We start from the raw sequence: 15,976 nt of genomic DNA, 5'->3' as shown, positions 1-15,976 counted from the left end.
GGGTTTGAACCCAGCCAAGTCAAACCTTAGACTAAAATTAGTATTTGCAGCTTAAACTCCACCTCAGTTTGTCTAGTACAAAGCAAGGTTTATATTCATATTGCACTGGATACTGTCCATAACCCTCTCTAGAATTGGGTGTCTGTACAACTCGCACAGCTAAGTCGTAGGATACTTAGATAAGGGATACTGTCCATAACCCTCTCTAGAATTGGGTGTCTGTTCAACTCACACAGCTAAGTCCAGTCACAAAGAAGACTTGAAATCTGACGTCCTATGTAGAGATAGTGCCAGTGATTTTGAGCTTGGTATATTTTACAGACACTTGTCTTTTTTGTTTAGTATGAAATAAGGAGATGTGCTATGGTTGCCAATGAGACAACTATCCAACAGAGTCCAAATGATGTGAATTTAAGCAATATTGGTCACTGAACTGTCTTCAACAATGAGCAAAATTATACTGTGTAGTAAAAGGCCTATTTGTTGAACTCTACATGTCTTATGGTTTGTTGTGGTGCTGTCTCAGTAATTTTTACATTTCCTCATGTTCATTATTTTACATGTAATAACTGAAACTATTTAATTATCAAATTTATCTTTTGAATTGGTGTTATATATTCAACAGTCAATTCTATGTCCTTTCAAACTCAAATCATTGTTTATTCAAATTTGTACTTGTGCCAATTTTTAAGGAAGACTTGATAGAACATGACTTTGGACAAGCAAATACAGAATATGGTGGGGTTAACACCCTAAATCTCCCTAAGGTGTAACAAAATAACAAGACCAACACAAAGCACAAAATTAAACTTAAAAAAATATCTTATTATCAAAAGATACAAAGCACTGATCTAACAGCTCTCGAATCTGTTTCACCATTTGCCTCTAGGCTTTGTTACTTATTTATTAAATCCTAAAAGAGCATTTCTGACTTTTTGAGAGAGAAAAGGTGTTAATATTATATCTATTTTCACACATTAACCCTTTAAATCCCTAAGCAGATACCAATATAATTCAATTTTAAAAGTTGTATTAATTTCTTTGATTACAAAAATCTCTCATTGAAGTTTTGGTTATTATGGGGTCAAGGTGTAAGACAGGTTATGACGGATTGAAAAGGACATACTTTTGTGATGTCTATGACACAAAATATAATTAGGCACAGATCTGAAGAAAAGATACAGATTTGAGGCTTACATATATATTTTATGAAGAAAAACAACCCATACTTCTGTTGAAACACTTTTTTATTTAAAATATAATATTATTTATACAATTTCTTAATTATACAAAATTTTGATATCGATTCTTTTGTTAATGCAATATGTTGATTAAAATAAATTTATGTACAATTGATAAATGTAAAATGTAAAAAAATATGTTCAAAATTTTCATTTAACAGTAGGAAAACACAATCTGAAGAAGTTTTCATATATTTGGTCATTATAAAACTAACTGCATTGTTTTTTGTATAATACTATTCAGAACAGGAATGTGTCCATAGTACACAGATGCCCCACTCGCACTATCATTTTCCATGTTCAGTGGACCATGAAATTGGGGTCAAAACTTAAATTTAGCATTTAAATTAGAAAGAGCATATCATGGGGAAGAAGTGTACTAAGTTTCAAGTTGAATGGACTTTAACTTCATCAAAAACTACCTTGAACAAAAACTTTAACCTGAACTTTGCAATATCATTTTCTATGTTCATTGGACTGTAAAATTGGGGTCAAAACTTTAATTTGACATTAAAATTAGAAAGATCATAACATGGGGAACATGTGTACTTTATTTGAATTTGATTAGACTTCAACTTCATCACAAGTTACCTTGACCAAAAACTGTAGCCTGAAGTGGAACAAACGGAAAAACAAACGGACGCACAGACTAGAAAACATAATGCCCCTTTACTATCATAGGTGGGGCATAAAAATTCCATATCCAAACCTTTAACTCATTTACTATAGGTTAATGTCATAAGTAGTTATTATGATTATAGTCTATTAGACTGACCAAAAACAAAAATATCAATTCAGTTCTTTTTAAAAATGTTAATAAATTAATGACAAAGCAATTCAAAAAATTTTCTTCAATACATCAACTATCGTTATACAAAATAAACAAACAAAGGAGTAGGTTCAGTAAGATCTGTTTTTGGCCCCAAAATATAGCAGTTTTACAAAATTATCAAAATGTAATCTTTAAGCTATTTACTGGAAAGTAGAATGCTACATAAATATGGGCAGTTTTTGAGAATACAATGCACATATATCTGGTACTAGCATCATTAAGTCATGCTTAATTACTGAAATCTTTGCAATTTTAGCATTTGAATTAAATTTTAGACGGTTTATGTCTTAAATGAAAGTGGCCGCATTCGTGTTCATTCATAATATTGAAATGCAAGTTGTATTTGACGATGATACATAACATATATAAAGGTTGAGGATGAACATGGATGCGGCCACTTTCATTTTTGACAAAAAACATCTGAAAAGTGACGTTTTTTGGCATATTTGATAGATTTTTCATATTTAAGGTGGTATTGGAGTCTAAAATAAAAATGATAGAATTTGTTCATACTTTGCCAAAACGTAGTATCTATTGATATATGTTGAAAAATGTTATAAAAATGATAGGTCACCGTGCATTTTCTCAAGCTACAGGGCGTGACAAAATGACACATTTTGTATGGATTATACAGGAAAAAACACAATTTTGTGATTAGAAACTAAACGAAATGATAGAATTGTTAAATACTTAAGGAAAAGATAGCTTTCAGACAATGCTTTGAGAATATCAAAAGAAAAGATAGGGTCACCGTACGTTTTTTCCGGCTAAAATACAAACTAGGAAATTTCCATGTAGAATCCTTCAGAAAATGCTGTTTTAGAGTTACCTCCCCTTAAAATGCCAATTTAATTTATTTTTAAAAACAACCAAAAACAATCATCATTTGCAAAAATATCAATATTTATAAGTTATATTCTTATAAATTGGTTCTTTTAAATGAAAATTCACATTAAATATCTGCATTCCTGCATCAAATATTGCTAACTTGATAGAAAATCTGGACCTTTGGTTCTCTGTTTTTTACAATCCAAGATGGAGGAAGACACCCATACCACCTTAAGCTCGAATCGGAGTGTTTTTAATGACTAAATCAGTGAAAATCTTTCACATAAACTAATTAAATCAATTGAAATAGACACTTAAGTGTTTAAAAAGTGTCCAAAATCTTTCGTTAGATGAACCTGAAATTTTAGGCCAAAATCGGCCCTTACCGGACCTACTGCTTTCAAAAATACCATTGGAAGATTATAACAAAATTATAAAAAACTGTATTTTAAAAAAAGCCTACTTTTGATTTGCTGAATCATGTACAATAAGTAAAGTGTGATAAGTATACAAAACATAAAAGTCTGGAATGTCATTGAAAGAAGGAATTTAAAAATAAGAAACAATTTAATATGTTTACTTAAATATGCATTTAATAAATTGATTCAGATACAAACTTTTTTTTTAAATATAAATCAATATTCTTCAGGTAATTACAGAATTAAATATTTCCAATAAAAGATACAAAAGTTTCAACAGATAGTCAAGATCATTATAATTCCAGACGAACTTTTTTATTATTTCATTGGATCATATTTATATATATTACTAAAATAAAATTCTGACTGAGAATCAAGTAAATGTAATCTTGATTTATCTTTCAGAGTTGTGTTTTCTTAATCTGAAGTTAGTACCTAACACTACAGGGAGATAACTCTGTAAAATCAGCTAAAGGTTTTAATTACGTTGTGTTCTTAAGGGAATATTAAGCTTCTCAATGATCAAAATTAGTGTTTGTCAAACTGCTATATGACCAGTGTAATTTTTCTGATAAATTGGTTGGTTCAAATTTTTTGAAATTTTTATATTTTGTCAAAGGGTCAAAGTTAATACTTTGTTAAAATTTTATGAAAATTAAACGAGCCAAATTAATTTAAGTGAAAGTGTTGGGTACCACCTTAAATCATTTGTAACAGTATTCAAAAGTACTACAGTTATATAGGTCAAATTTCAGACAGCTAGACTGTTTGCAAACTTAGAAAACAGGGGTCAAAATTTTTTTAAAAATACAATTTTCCACATGATCAAGTTAAAATATGCATGCAATGCACAAAATTGAAAAAAGTGGTGAATCTGATGACATAATTTATTACATATGAACAGAAACATAACATTTCCCTTGAAACAACAGAAGAAGCTTGAAAGTCAGGTATTTATGAACCTACATTATTTTTCAATCAACCAAAATTATCGCCATAGCTTACGTCTAATATACATCAAGATTCTTCTGTCAGTCTATAATTAAATGATTAGAAAAATACAAATGAAAGCTAGGTTAAAATGTTTATCAGTGATGTACAGGATAAGAATTTACATGTAAGCAAAAAATAAATCTTTCTACAGAAGATCAATTACCATGATTAGATCTGTCTGTCTGTATATATATCTTATAAAAGTTTGAATAAAAACATAAAAAATGCTTTAACAATTAAAGTAAATTTAATACAATTCTTACAAAATATTTATATAAAAACGGCACAACCTATGTATTGTATAAGAACTTCTAATTGAAAGACTGGATTTTGGAATGTTTTGAAAATATTTACATCTTTGGTATAGTTAACATAATAACAACCAACAAATATAACATCGTTCCAAACTTAACAGTATTTGATTTATTGCTGTATATAGACTGAGCTTTTTGTTTGGCGACATTATAATTAGGATTTGTGTCGTGAAAGTTAAGCACCATACAGGGTTCCGAAGAGTTCTGCACAACCTTCCACGTTCTGTCAAACACATTCTCACAGAAGTCAGTGGCGTCTGTGTATATCTCTGTGAAGTTTTTACAGGAGCTGTAACCTGGACATGTGTTTGTTCCTAGAAAAGAAATCATTAAGCTATTTAAACAGTTTATTTTAAAATCACAAGCCAGAAGAAAGAAAGTAGTGTAAATAACTTGGCACATTTATTATCTCCTTCATACCTGATTGTTGCAATAACTTCTTCTGATTGGCTTACAGCGTTTTGTCTATCAGCTCATGGACATAATATTGTCATGTTACTGTGACGTCATCAAGGTTTTTTCATGATTTACTCCAATTTAAAATGGAATATAGAATTAAATTATAAAGAATGACTGTAATATGTTTTTGTCTTTTCAAAATAACATAAAAAATGTGGTGCACACTTTAACAAAACAGGCTTACAGGTTATTCAGTGTGCACCACAATTTTGATGTTTTTTCTTCATAGACAGAAAACATATTACAGTCATTCCTTAAATGATTTGGAAAAAAAAATGTTTCAATTTTAATATTTAATTACAGATCAGCAACAAAGTAACACATTTGTTTGGAACTTTCAAAGGAAAACATCGTTTGCACTCATTTTACATCTAATGTTTATACATATAACAAGATTATTATTAACTGATTCCGCAGTTCTTAAGAAAAAGATATTTGTCAAGTTTGGTAACTATAAGTATTCTTTATTTTCATTTACATGATATAAGTAAAACATGATACTTGTGACAAATACAAATAATCACAACAAAAAATTAACTTATTGGAATACATATATACTACTAGTTTTTCAGTAAAAGACTGATTCAGAAACATCGGATCATCTTTTGCTATGTCATTTAATAATCAAAATAAAATTTATGTTGATCGGGAGTTTTATGCTTATATTTAAACATTATCTATCTAATATCATATTGGAACTCAATTTCTCTGCAAGTGTAAATCTTTTTGCTTGCCTTTATTTTTGTGATTATTGAACAATTGACCAAAATTCAAAATCATCTAAAGATCTGACTTAATAATATTGGTAAAAAAATGAAGTATGTTTACTCAATGAAAAAGGTGACCTTGATCATTGACCTTTTACTCCCCAAAATAAATTGAGGGAATCTATCTTATTGAAGATTTACCAAGCATTAGTTCACAGTTGTTTGTAATCATAACAAATTGTTCAAGCTTGTAAGCAGAAATAGTTTTATAACAATTTTAAGGTATGTTTCCCCTAATATTTGTGTTTGTATCAAAACATTTAAAGTCATAAGAAACGAGTGACCGGTGAAAAATAATGTTCTTCCAATTCTTGAACCAATGCATACAAACATCATAAACTTAGTCTTCTGTGCACAAATTTATCATTTTTTTCGCATAAATTTCGAATAATCGTCAATTTTTTTTCAATCGGTCAGTGTTGTGAAAATATGGCAGGTAATTAAAGTTCGTGTTTTGAAGCCGAAGTTTAACGATTGTCCCTGCTTATCAACAATCAACAAAAAATCAACAAAAAAGCATGGAAATTGAGCACATGTTCAACATGTAAATTCAAATAATAGTTTATTTTAAGGACATCCATGCGTTTTGCGATCAGCAGATTTTTACGCGATGGGTCACACTGAGGTCACTTTGCATATGGAAAATATGTCAGGGGAAGGAAGCAATGAAAATAAAGTAAACTTCTTCTAAATATGAATATATTAAAGAATTTTCTTCAGAAAAAAGTATATGCACATAAGTTTTATAATGAAAACTATCCATTGAGTTATAAAAAAACATATATATGCATTATTTTTTTTAATTTGATGTTTCTTATGACTCATGTTAAGAAAAAAAAAATCATCATGTAGAAATTGTTTTCAGTAAAAGTTGTAGAATTAATTATATTACCACTGCTCAGGTCAAAATCTGTTTCCCAGTTTTTCACACATGTACTATCGTGTTTACAATCCTTCCACCATAAGTTACACTCTCTTTCACACAAAGGTACTTTATAAAATCTTTCTTTTCTTGATTCCATGCCATTAACCTATGTAAATAAAAACAGAAAGACTTTGTTTTGAATCCTACTTTTCTTAAACACCCATGGAATTATATATTTTGACTAAATATAAATTAGATCTAAATGTGGGTTTATTATTATTCGTTGGATACCAAATTTCTTGGATTTCGTGTGTACAGGTGACACATGAAAATTAAATATTCAAAGAACAAAAAACCTTGGGCAACAAATTAAATATCCATGAACATGTATGTTTTTCTTAATCCACAACAAATTGGTTTCCACTGAAATAAATCAATCCACAGTATCAATATATGCTGATTCAGCAGCTATCAAGAAATTGAAAACTTAAATATTTACTTGTTGTTATGATTATAAAGTTAATAGATCATATTTTTTTTACATTATGCAATTTTTCAATCTTAAAAGACATTTCGAAGTGATTAAAAGATTCAGTCTATAAAATGTCCAAATAATATAATGTGACTATAATATATAAGATACTGGTTATGGTAAATAACTGATATGAGAAATCTAATTAATTAATCATACTGAAATGTTTTGTGCAACAATATATTTTGAACCATTTACTTGTGTGATGCTGAAATACATCAATCAAAATATATTCCCTAAACTGTATTTGAAATTATGACTCGCACCAAACAGCAGGCTCTAGTAGAGTAATACTAAAAGCAGACATATTTAAGACTTCCATGGGTTCCATGCTATCATATCTACCAATTATTCAAAATCTCCATGGGGGACTTTAAAAGCAAGAGTACCTTATGCTGTTGCAAGTAACTTTTCAATCTAAAACTATATTCATCGAGACAACATCCTGGATTACTGAAGTTAATGCTTTATTCTAGTCTACACGTTTCTCCACTTCCCGTAGCGTCTTCAGAACAATTTAATAATACTATATTGATTAAATGAGTTGTGTTTGTGCTTAAATACCCTTTCAATTCATTTGAATGTATGATTTGAGTTTGTAGTTTGTATAATAAAGTATTTTAAAATTCAGGTCATCACTCATCACTTATATATGGGTATTTTTTATTTTTTTTGCACATTTTTCATATAAGGGGCACTAGCTACGAGATATATGAAAAACCTAATATATAATTTTTTTTGGCTCAATCAGTAATGAAATACAAATATTGAAATAATAATACCTTTTTAGTAGCCAAAAAGATTCAATTTTGTCAAAATAAGCAAAAAAACATTGATTATGAATTATTCACTTACAAGCGAATAATTCGACCTCATTGAATCCGTATTCATTTGAACTTTAATTTAACCCCTTAGCTTGAGATGGATAACATGTGAATTGTATGTGTAAAGTTATTTAAAGGAAGAGAATGTCAACATTGAAAGTGAAACAAAGGTAAATCATTTGATTGACTGATTCGATCCACAATTGCACATTATCATACAGGTAAAATGATGATAAACATTTATTTTTCATCCGTAATATGAAATTAAATAGACCTGGAATAATTCAACAGCATGTGTTTGCTTAATCTATTTATATCTATATTTATGTTTACATTGCTTATATGGTCATCGGATGACTATAGAGGTCAACTCGATAAATAATTAGATGGCATCTAGACTCAAAACACACGAAACAAAGCTACGTATTTTCATGCCTGTGCCTTGTTTATTGTTTTATTTAGTCTTTTAATAGTTTGGATAAAATTTTTACATTGTTATAAATCAAATATGAGAATTTGATTAGAATCGGTGAACATGAATTTGACAGCTAGTGTCCCTTTAAAGAAATAGCAAATTTATGGCTTTGTGACCATTCTGAAAAATTAATGTGAATATGTGGTATTGTTTATATCTGTAAATTATATTTTTCAGCATCTACATTGTTTAAAGAAACTTTGAACCACAAAAAGAAGAAGATATGCTTAATTAGTTTTACATTTTGTTGAATAGAAGTGGTAAAGTTATAATTTAGTGTCAATTATTGATATTTCTGCCTTTTTTGCAGAGTTATTTCCCATATAAATGCCAATCTCCATAGGAACTTCAGAGTCATTATTTTTTAGTTTTCCTTAAGTTAGATTTTATGGGACTTTTTTCTGTGTATATTTAGGGTATAATGCTAATGATTAAAACTTTAAAATCTTTTGTTGCAATTTCTTCAAGGTTAGGGTCAAATTTATGCTAGATTGACTGGACTACAATTTCCAACAGATCATTAAGGTTGGCAGTTCTGTGATATTCATTTATAACCAGATGCTCCGCAGGGCGCAGCTTTATACGACCGCAGAGGTTGAACCCTGAACGGTTGGGGCAAGTATGGACACAACATTCAAGCTGGATTCAGCTCTAAATTTGGATTGTGATTAAATAGTTGACACAGCATAGGTTTCTGACACAGAATGAATGTGGTCTAATGAACTTAAAAAAAATATGTTTGCCTTTGAACAATTCACTATGCTGTTGAATATTAATCCTTTCAAAAAAAGGTTTGAAGAAATTTTCTTTTTATTTATGAAATCTGAAATGAAAATAATTGACCCCCCAATTTTTTTTTCACATCCCCCTTTCCCTTATTTCAAAACTGATCTCAATTCAAATTTCTAATGAAGTTTGCAACAATAACTACTCATTTAAATACATCATAAAATATTAAAATGTAAAAAAAGTGCTTGTTATTACTGAATGGTAAAGATTGTTTTAATCTATCAGTTGGTAGTAATAGTGAATATACATTGTATATTGTATAAAACAATGATTTAAGTTGATTCAACTACTATTCTGGACAAAGAAAGATAACTCCAATTGAAATCCAATTGGAATTTCTTGCTATTGCACAATATTGTGCAATTAGATATTTCTTGCTATTGTGCAATACTGTGCAATTGAAAATATTTGCTATTGCACAATACTGTGCAATTGAAGATTTCTTGCTATTGCACAATACTGTGCAATTGAAGATTTCTTGCTATTGCTGAATACTGTGCAATTGAAAATTTCTTGCTATTGCACAATACTTAATATAATAATTTTGGATCCTGATTTGGACCAACTTGAAAACTGGGCCCATAATCAAAAATCTAAGTACATGTTTAGATTCAGCATATCAAAAAGGCCCAAGAATTCAATTTTTGTTAAAATCAAAATTAGTTTAATTTTGGACCCTTTGGACCTTAATGTAGACCAATTTTAAAACGGGACCAAAAATTAAGAATCTACATACACAGTTAGATTTGGCATATCAAAGAACCCCAATTATTCAATTTTTGATGAAATCAAACAAAGTTTAATTTTGGACCCCGATTTGGACCAACTTGAAAACACTGCCCATAATAAGAAATCTAAGTACATTTTTAGATTCAGCATATCAAAGAACCCCAAGGATTCAATTTTTGTTAAAATCAAACTAAGTTTAATTTTGGACCCTTTGGACCTTAATGTAGACCAATTTGAAAACGGGACCAAAAATTAAGAATCTACATACACAGTTAGATTCGGCATATCAAATAACCCCAATTATTCAATTTTTGATGAAATCAAACAAAGTTTAATTTTGGACCCTTTGGGCCCTTTATTCCTAAACTGTTGGGACCAAAACTCCCAAAATCAATACCAACCTTCCTTTTGTGGTCATAAACATTGTGTTTAAATTTCATTGATTTCTATTTACTTAAACTAAAGTTATTGTGCAAAAACCAAGAATAATGCTTATTTGGCCCTTTTTTGGCCCCTAATTCCTAAACTGTTGGAACCAAAACTCCCAAAATCAATCCCAACCTTTCTTTTGTGGTCATAAACCTTGTGTCAAAATTTCATAGATTTCTATTAACTTCAACTAAAGTTATAGTGCGAAAACCAAGAAAATGCTTATTTGGGCCCTTTTTGGCCCCTAATTCCTAAAATGTTGGGACCAAAACTCCCAAAATCAATCCCAACCTTCCTTTTGTGGTCATAAACCTTGTGTTAAAATTTCATAGATTTCTATTCACTTTTACTAAAGTTAGAGTGCGAAAACTAAAAGTATTCGGACGACGGACGACAACGACTACGCCGACGCCAACGTGATAGCAATATACGACGAAAATTTTTTCAAATTTTGCGGTCGTATAAAAAAACTAACAAACTTTTTTCATCATATATCATCACACTTTTTTCATCAAATATCATACAAACCTTAACAAGCCATGGGCCTACATTTGGTGAACATTCATAGAAACAAAAGTTCTGTAAGAAATGTCCTCTACACATAGGTGATAGCTGACCACAATGATTCAGGTTAAAGTTCTGCCAAGGTTCTGGCTTCTGTAAAGATTTAGTTGTGTTTTCATAACAACAATTTCTCTCCTTCCACTCAGAACACTGTCAAAGAAGAATGTTATTTAAGAAACAAGCTTGTTAAGAGATCTTAACATTTTTTTTTCATTTTGTGTGTTATATTGTAACATTTATACTAGATGTGTTCAGAGGATGCATTCCCCTCCATATGAAGAAGGGAATCACTGTAATTCCGTGAAAAATCAGGTCATCTAACACAAATTAGGATCACTTTAATCTCATCATTAGATACTTATAAAATGACACAAAAAAAGATAATAGTGTATTATACATTGTTCCAAAAAGGATGCCTTATATCATATATCTATATATATATATATAAGACATATAAGAAAAACAATTTGAACATTACGAAAAATTCCCAAAACATTGACAAATTATTGTATCTAGGCAATATATACTCCATAAAAATTATGCAGTTGATGCCAGAATGTTGCTCCATATAAAGGGCATTCTGGTTACAAAAGGAAATTTGAAATCAATATCTTTTGTCGCAAAGTGTATTAAATTTTCAAAGATGTTCACTTTCAACATGATCATTTCCTAGCTTTGTAAAATCTTCTTTGATAATGATTTATCAATACACAATGTGTGTTATTCGAATTCTGTGGTGAATGTTGAGGAATGATTATTATATATATATCTGAAATAATGACAACAAACCTGTCCATACAATTCTCCTGGTCCAGGAGCCTCTTTCTGGTACACTCCATCCATACAAATATCTAGGTAGCCATCTACAGAGTTTATTGTAGATAATCTATTGTAACAATTGACCACTGTTAACATCAACTCGATCAAACAAATAAAATACATCCCTTCATCTGAAAAAGACAACAATTGACCACTGTTAACATCAACTCGATCAAACAAATAGAATACATCCCTTCATCTGAAAAAGACAACAATTGACCACTGTTAACATCAACTCGATCAAACAAATAAAATACATCCCTTCATCTGAAAAAGACAACAATTGACCACTGTTAACATCAACTCGATCAAACAAATAAAATACATCCCTTCATCTGAAAAAGACAACAATTGACCACTGTTAACATCAACTCGATCAAACATATAAAATACATCCCTTCATCTGAAAAAGACATCAATTGACCACTGTTAACATCAACTGTATCAAACAAATAAAATACATCCCTTCATCTGAAAAAGACAACAATTGACCACTGTTAACATCAACTCGATCAAACATATAAAATACATCCCTTCATCTGAAAAAGACAACAATTAAACACTGTTAACATCAACTGTATCAAACATATAAAATACATCCCTTCATCTGAAAAATTTGTAAGGGTTCCGCAAAACCCAGTGTCTGAGTCTCGCCTAATATTGTTGTTCATGGCAGGCTCAACAAAAATGAGATAAAAAAAATTAAAATATTCCTCTCGATACTATCTTTTTATTGTAAGTTATGTAAGTAGCTTCCGTCCAAATTTGGTAAAAATCCAGGTTAGTTTATGAATCTAATAAATGTTTTTAAAAACATATACTGCCGACTGTATGTAATGTTAACTGGAAGAAAAACTAAGTCCATTTATAAGTAAAATACGGATAAACAGGTACAAAATTTTAACAAAATGTCCTTCTAGATGCTAGCTTAATTTTTTTGATCATAAACAAGCTTCTGTCCAAGTTTGGTACAAATCCAGGATATTTTAATAAGTTATTAAAATTTTAATAACTTTAACCACAGAGTGAATGTTGTTTTTCCTGGCAGAAAAACTAAGTCCAATTAGTAAAATACAGAAAAAAAGGATTTTTTTTTACAAATTTACTTCTGGATACTATCTAAGCTTCTGTCCACGTATGGTAGAAATCCAGGACAGTTTAAGAAAGTTATTAAAATTAAAAAAACTTTAACCAAAGAGTGAATATTTTTGGCCGCTGCCAACGAAGATGGAATGTAGGATCGCTATGGCATATTAACCACCATACTATATCATGTACGTATTCATGTAGTATATATATATAATTGTATAATTATTTTGATTGTTTATATACATGTTTTGTATTTATAAATACATGGTGTACATATTAATGTTTAAGAACATGATGAATAATTATTTGTTTTTATGGACATGTATTTAATTTGTAAGCTCTTTTTTTCATAGGAACATACTTAGTTTTTTTTTAATATTATATTATATAGATTTTGTTTTTATGAACATATACTTTTGGTTTTTTTTTAATATATATATTTTGTTTTTATGAACATATATCATGTATATTTAATTTTTTATAACAATCATTCATTTTTCTGAACATATGTTTCACGTTTTGATATAAATATTACAAACTTTGACATGATAGTGATATATGGATTAATTTATTTTCGTGGGTACCAATAATCATGGTTTTGCCAAAGCTTGCATACGAGAAAAAATTGTAATTCCTTGAACAATTTCCTGGTTCATCTGTTCCCTGTTCCCACAAAAACTGGTATCCAAAGAATAATAGTGAATCCCCAGTAAGCCATCAAATCATTATGGAACACCATTTAACAGTCAGGGGACTTACTGAAATAAGTGATTTTTAAATCACTTATTTGAGTAGCAAATTCGAGGTTTTGTCACAAATTGGGATTTTGTAGTTTTTTCAAAATTTTAAACACATAGGTTTAAATAATATTTTTAATTAGTTAAATTAAAAAAAAATGAACTTTTTGCTTCTTTTAAGTAGCAAGGTTTATGCCTCTGATGCTATAATTTAGCTGAAAATTCTATTCTAGTTGAAAAAATGCTATAATAATGGCTTTACATAATGAACTGATATTTTCTTAAAAGATTTTTCCCAGCAGTGGGAGTATTTTTCCTGTGAAGTTCAAGGTTTTATCTTTCAGATTATGTAATAAAATTCTACTGTTCGCGATAAAAATATCACTGTTCGGAGGTGTTGAAATTAGTGGGGGTTATTAAATGAATGATACTTAAAGAAGTGATTTTTTTTAAGGAAATGGAGGTCTGATACTTAAACAAGTGATTTTTATGTCATTATCCTAGATTCAGTACAAGGTCATCACCTGAAATGACCTGGTCATCCTAGACAACACAGATGTTGGTTCTGATAAGTTTAGAAACATAATTAGTCCCTGGATCATTAGTATTCTATATATAAAGCTACAATAAAATTAAATCACTTCTTCTAGTGATTAATTTGTACTACTGAAATAGGTGATTATTAAAGAAAGACAACTCTAACTTCCAACTTTTATGGAAATAATGTTACTTGAATCAGTGATTTAGAAAATCACTTAAGGGTGGTAAAGGGTTATTTTCGTGCAACGTGATCACCGTTTTTCTATTTCACGTTCAACGTGTTTTTACTTTTTTATTTCACGTTCAGTCGTGCAAGATAGGTGCCTCGTTCAAGTGTTCTGCTTATTTAATTTCACGTGCATCATGATTTTCAAAGTCTTATTTTGTGTGCTCGGTATTTTTCAAATAAAATTCAAACACTTGGCAGGAATCGTCAAGAAATACTTTTTAAAAGCTGTAAACCAATTATATCATAAATGTGTATACTATCAAATCGGGAATATCAAGTAAAACAAAGAGTTAATATATACAAGACAGTGACTCAGTCACAAAAGGTTCAAATAAAAGTATTTATTTTTCGTGCAACGTTCATTACAGAAATTATTTCACGTTCAATGTGAAATTATGTCTTATTTCACGTTTTTTTCGTGCAAGCAGCCCCCTTTACCACAGTAAGTCCCCTGACATGTTCAAGGGGTGGGGGATGGAGTGACGGATCCATAAATTTTCATACATGGGAGCACACTGACTGCACGTCAAACCAGCCAACTAGCATGCATTCAGTGTGTGTGGTCTAAATCATTATGTAAAATGTAAAACGCAAATTGCCAAATAAAATTGGTCCGTTGTGTTCCAATATGAAAGTGTCTGGCAATTCCCATTTCTTTAATTATTCTAGACCCAAATTTTTTAATAATTCCTTGAAATTACTTCATTTCCACTAAAATGTAAAAGAACAGGTCTGACTTCTAGCGTTTCTTCGTTGTGCTATAAGGGTTTATAACGGAGCCTGTAGTTTTTGTACCCTTGTGGTCATATACTGCATTTCTCCACGAATAGTCTGTTTACCGACAAATAATGTCTGGAACAATGACGCACCAGGATGGTAACTTATAAAATAACAAAAATGTGTCCCTAGTACACGGTAACACGAATGCCCCATCCGCTTTATCATTTTCTATGTTCAGTGGACTGTGAAAATGGTGTAAAAACTCTAATGTGGCATTAAAATTAGAAAGATCATATCATAGGGAACATGTGTACCGTCTAAGTTTCAAGTTGATTGGACTTAATTCAACTTCACCAAAAACTACCTCGACCAAAAACTTTAACCTGAAGCGGGACAGACAGAAGAACGAACGGACGGACGGACGGACGGACGAATGAACGAATGAACGAACGGACGGACGGACGGACGGACGAACGGACGGTACGACGAACGGACGGACGGACGAATGGACGCACAGACCAGAAAACATAATGCTCATAAATGGGACATAAAAACATACCTTTAAGGATTAAATACCCTTGTTTTGATTTAATGCTAACCATATTGAAATTTTATGGGAAATTTAATCCACAGCCTTTCCCCTTGATATGTTTGCAGCTTTTGATTTTGCCATTTCAGGCATTTGATTTATGATGTTTATAGGAACTTTCCGGCGTTTTGAATTTTCCTCGGATTTCAGTATTTTTGTGATTTTACCTTTTCCTTAAAACAAGTAGATGTAA

At 30.2% G+C, this 15,976-nt stretch overlaps 1 protein-coding gene across 1 annotated transcript; it reads right to left on the bottom strand.

The window, feature by feature from the left end:
- Positions 1-3,467: 3,467 nt before the first annotated feature.
- LOC143084896 (folate receptor beta-like) lies at positions 3,468-15,285 on the bottom strand. Its single transcript, XM_076260954.1, has 5 exons — positions 15,176-15,285; positions 11,850-12,010; positions 11,025-11,210; positions 6,746-6,884; positions 3,468-4,941 (listed from the first exon to the last, which is right to left on the bottom strand). Exons 2-5 carry the CDS (start codon positions 12,000-12,002, stop codon positions 4,664-4,666), a joined length of 756 nt encoding a protein of 251 aa, XP_076117069.1. The 5' UTR covers positions 12,003-12,010; positions 15,176-15,285; the 3' UTR covers positions 3,468-4,663.
- Positions 15,286-15,976: the final 691 nt, after the last annotated feature.

The sequence above is a fragment of the Mytilus galloprovincialis genome, chromosome 8, assembly GCF_965363235.1.
Source record: "Mytilus galloprovincialis chromosome 8, xbMytGall1.hap1.1, whole genome shotgun sequence".
NCBI classification, from domain to species: Eukaryota; Metazoa; Mollusca; class Bivalvia; order Mytilida; family Mytilidae; genus Mytilus; species Mytilus galloprovincialis.
Note: the sequence above shows the minus strand (reverse complement) of the source record. Positions and strands in the feature narration are given on the sequence as shown.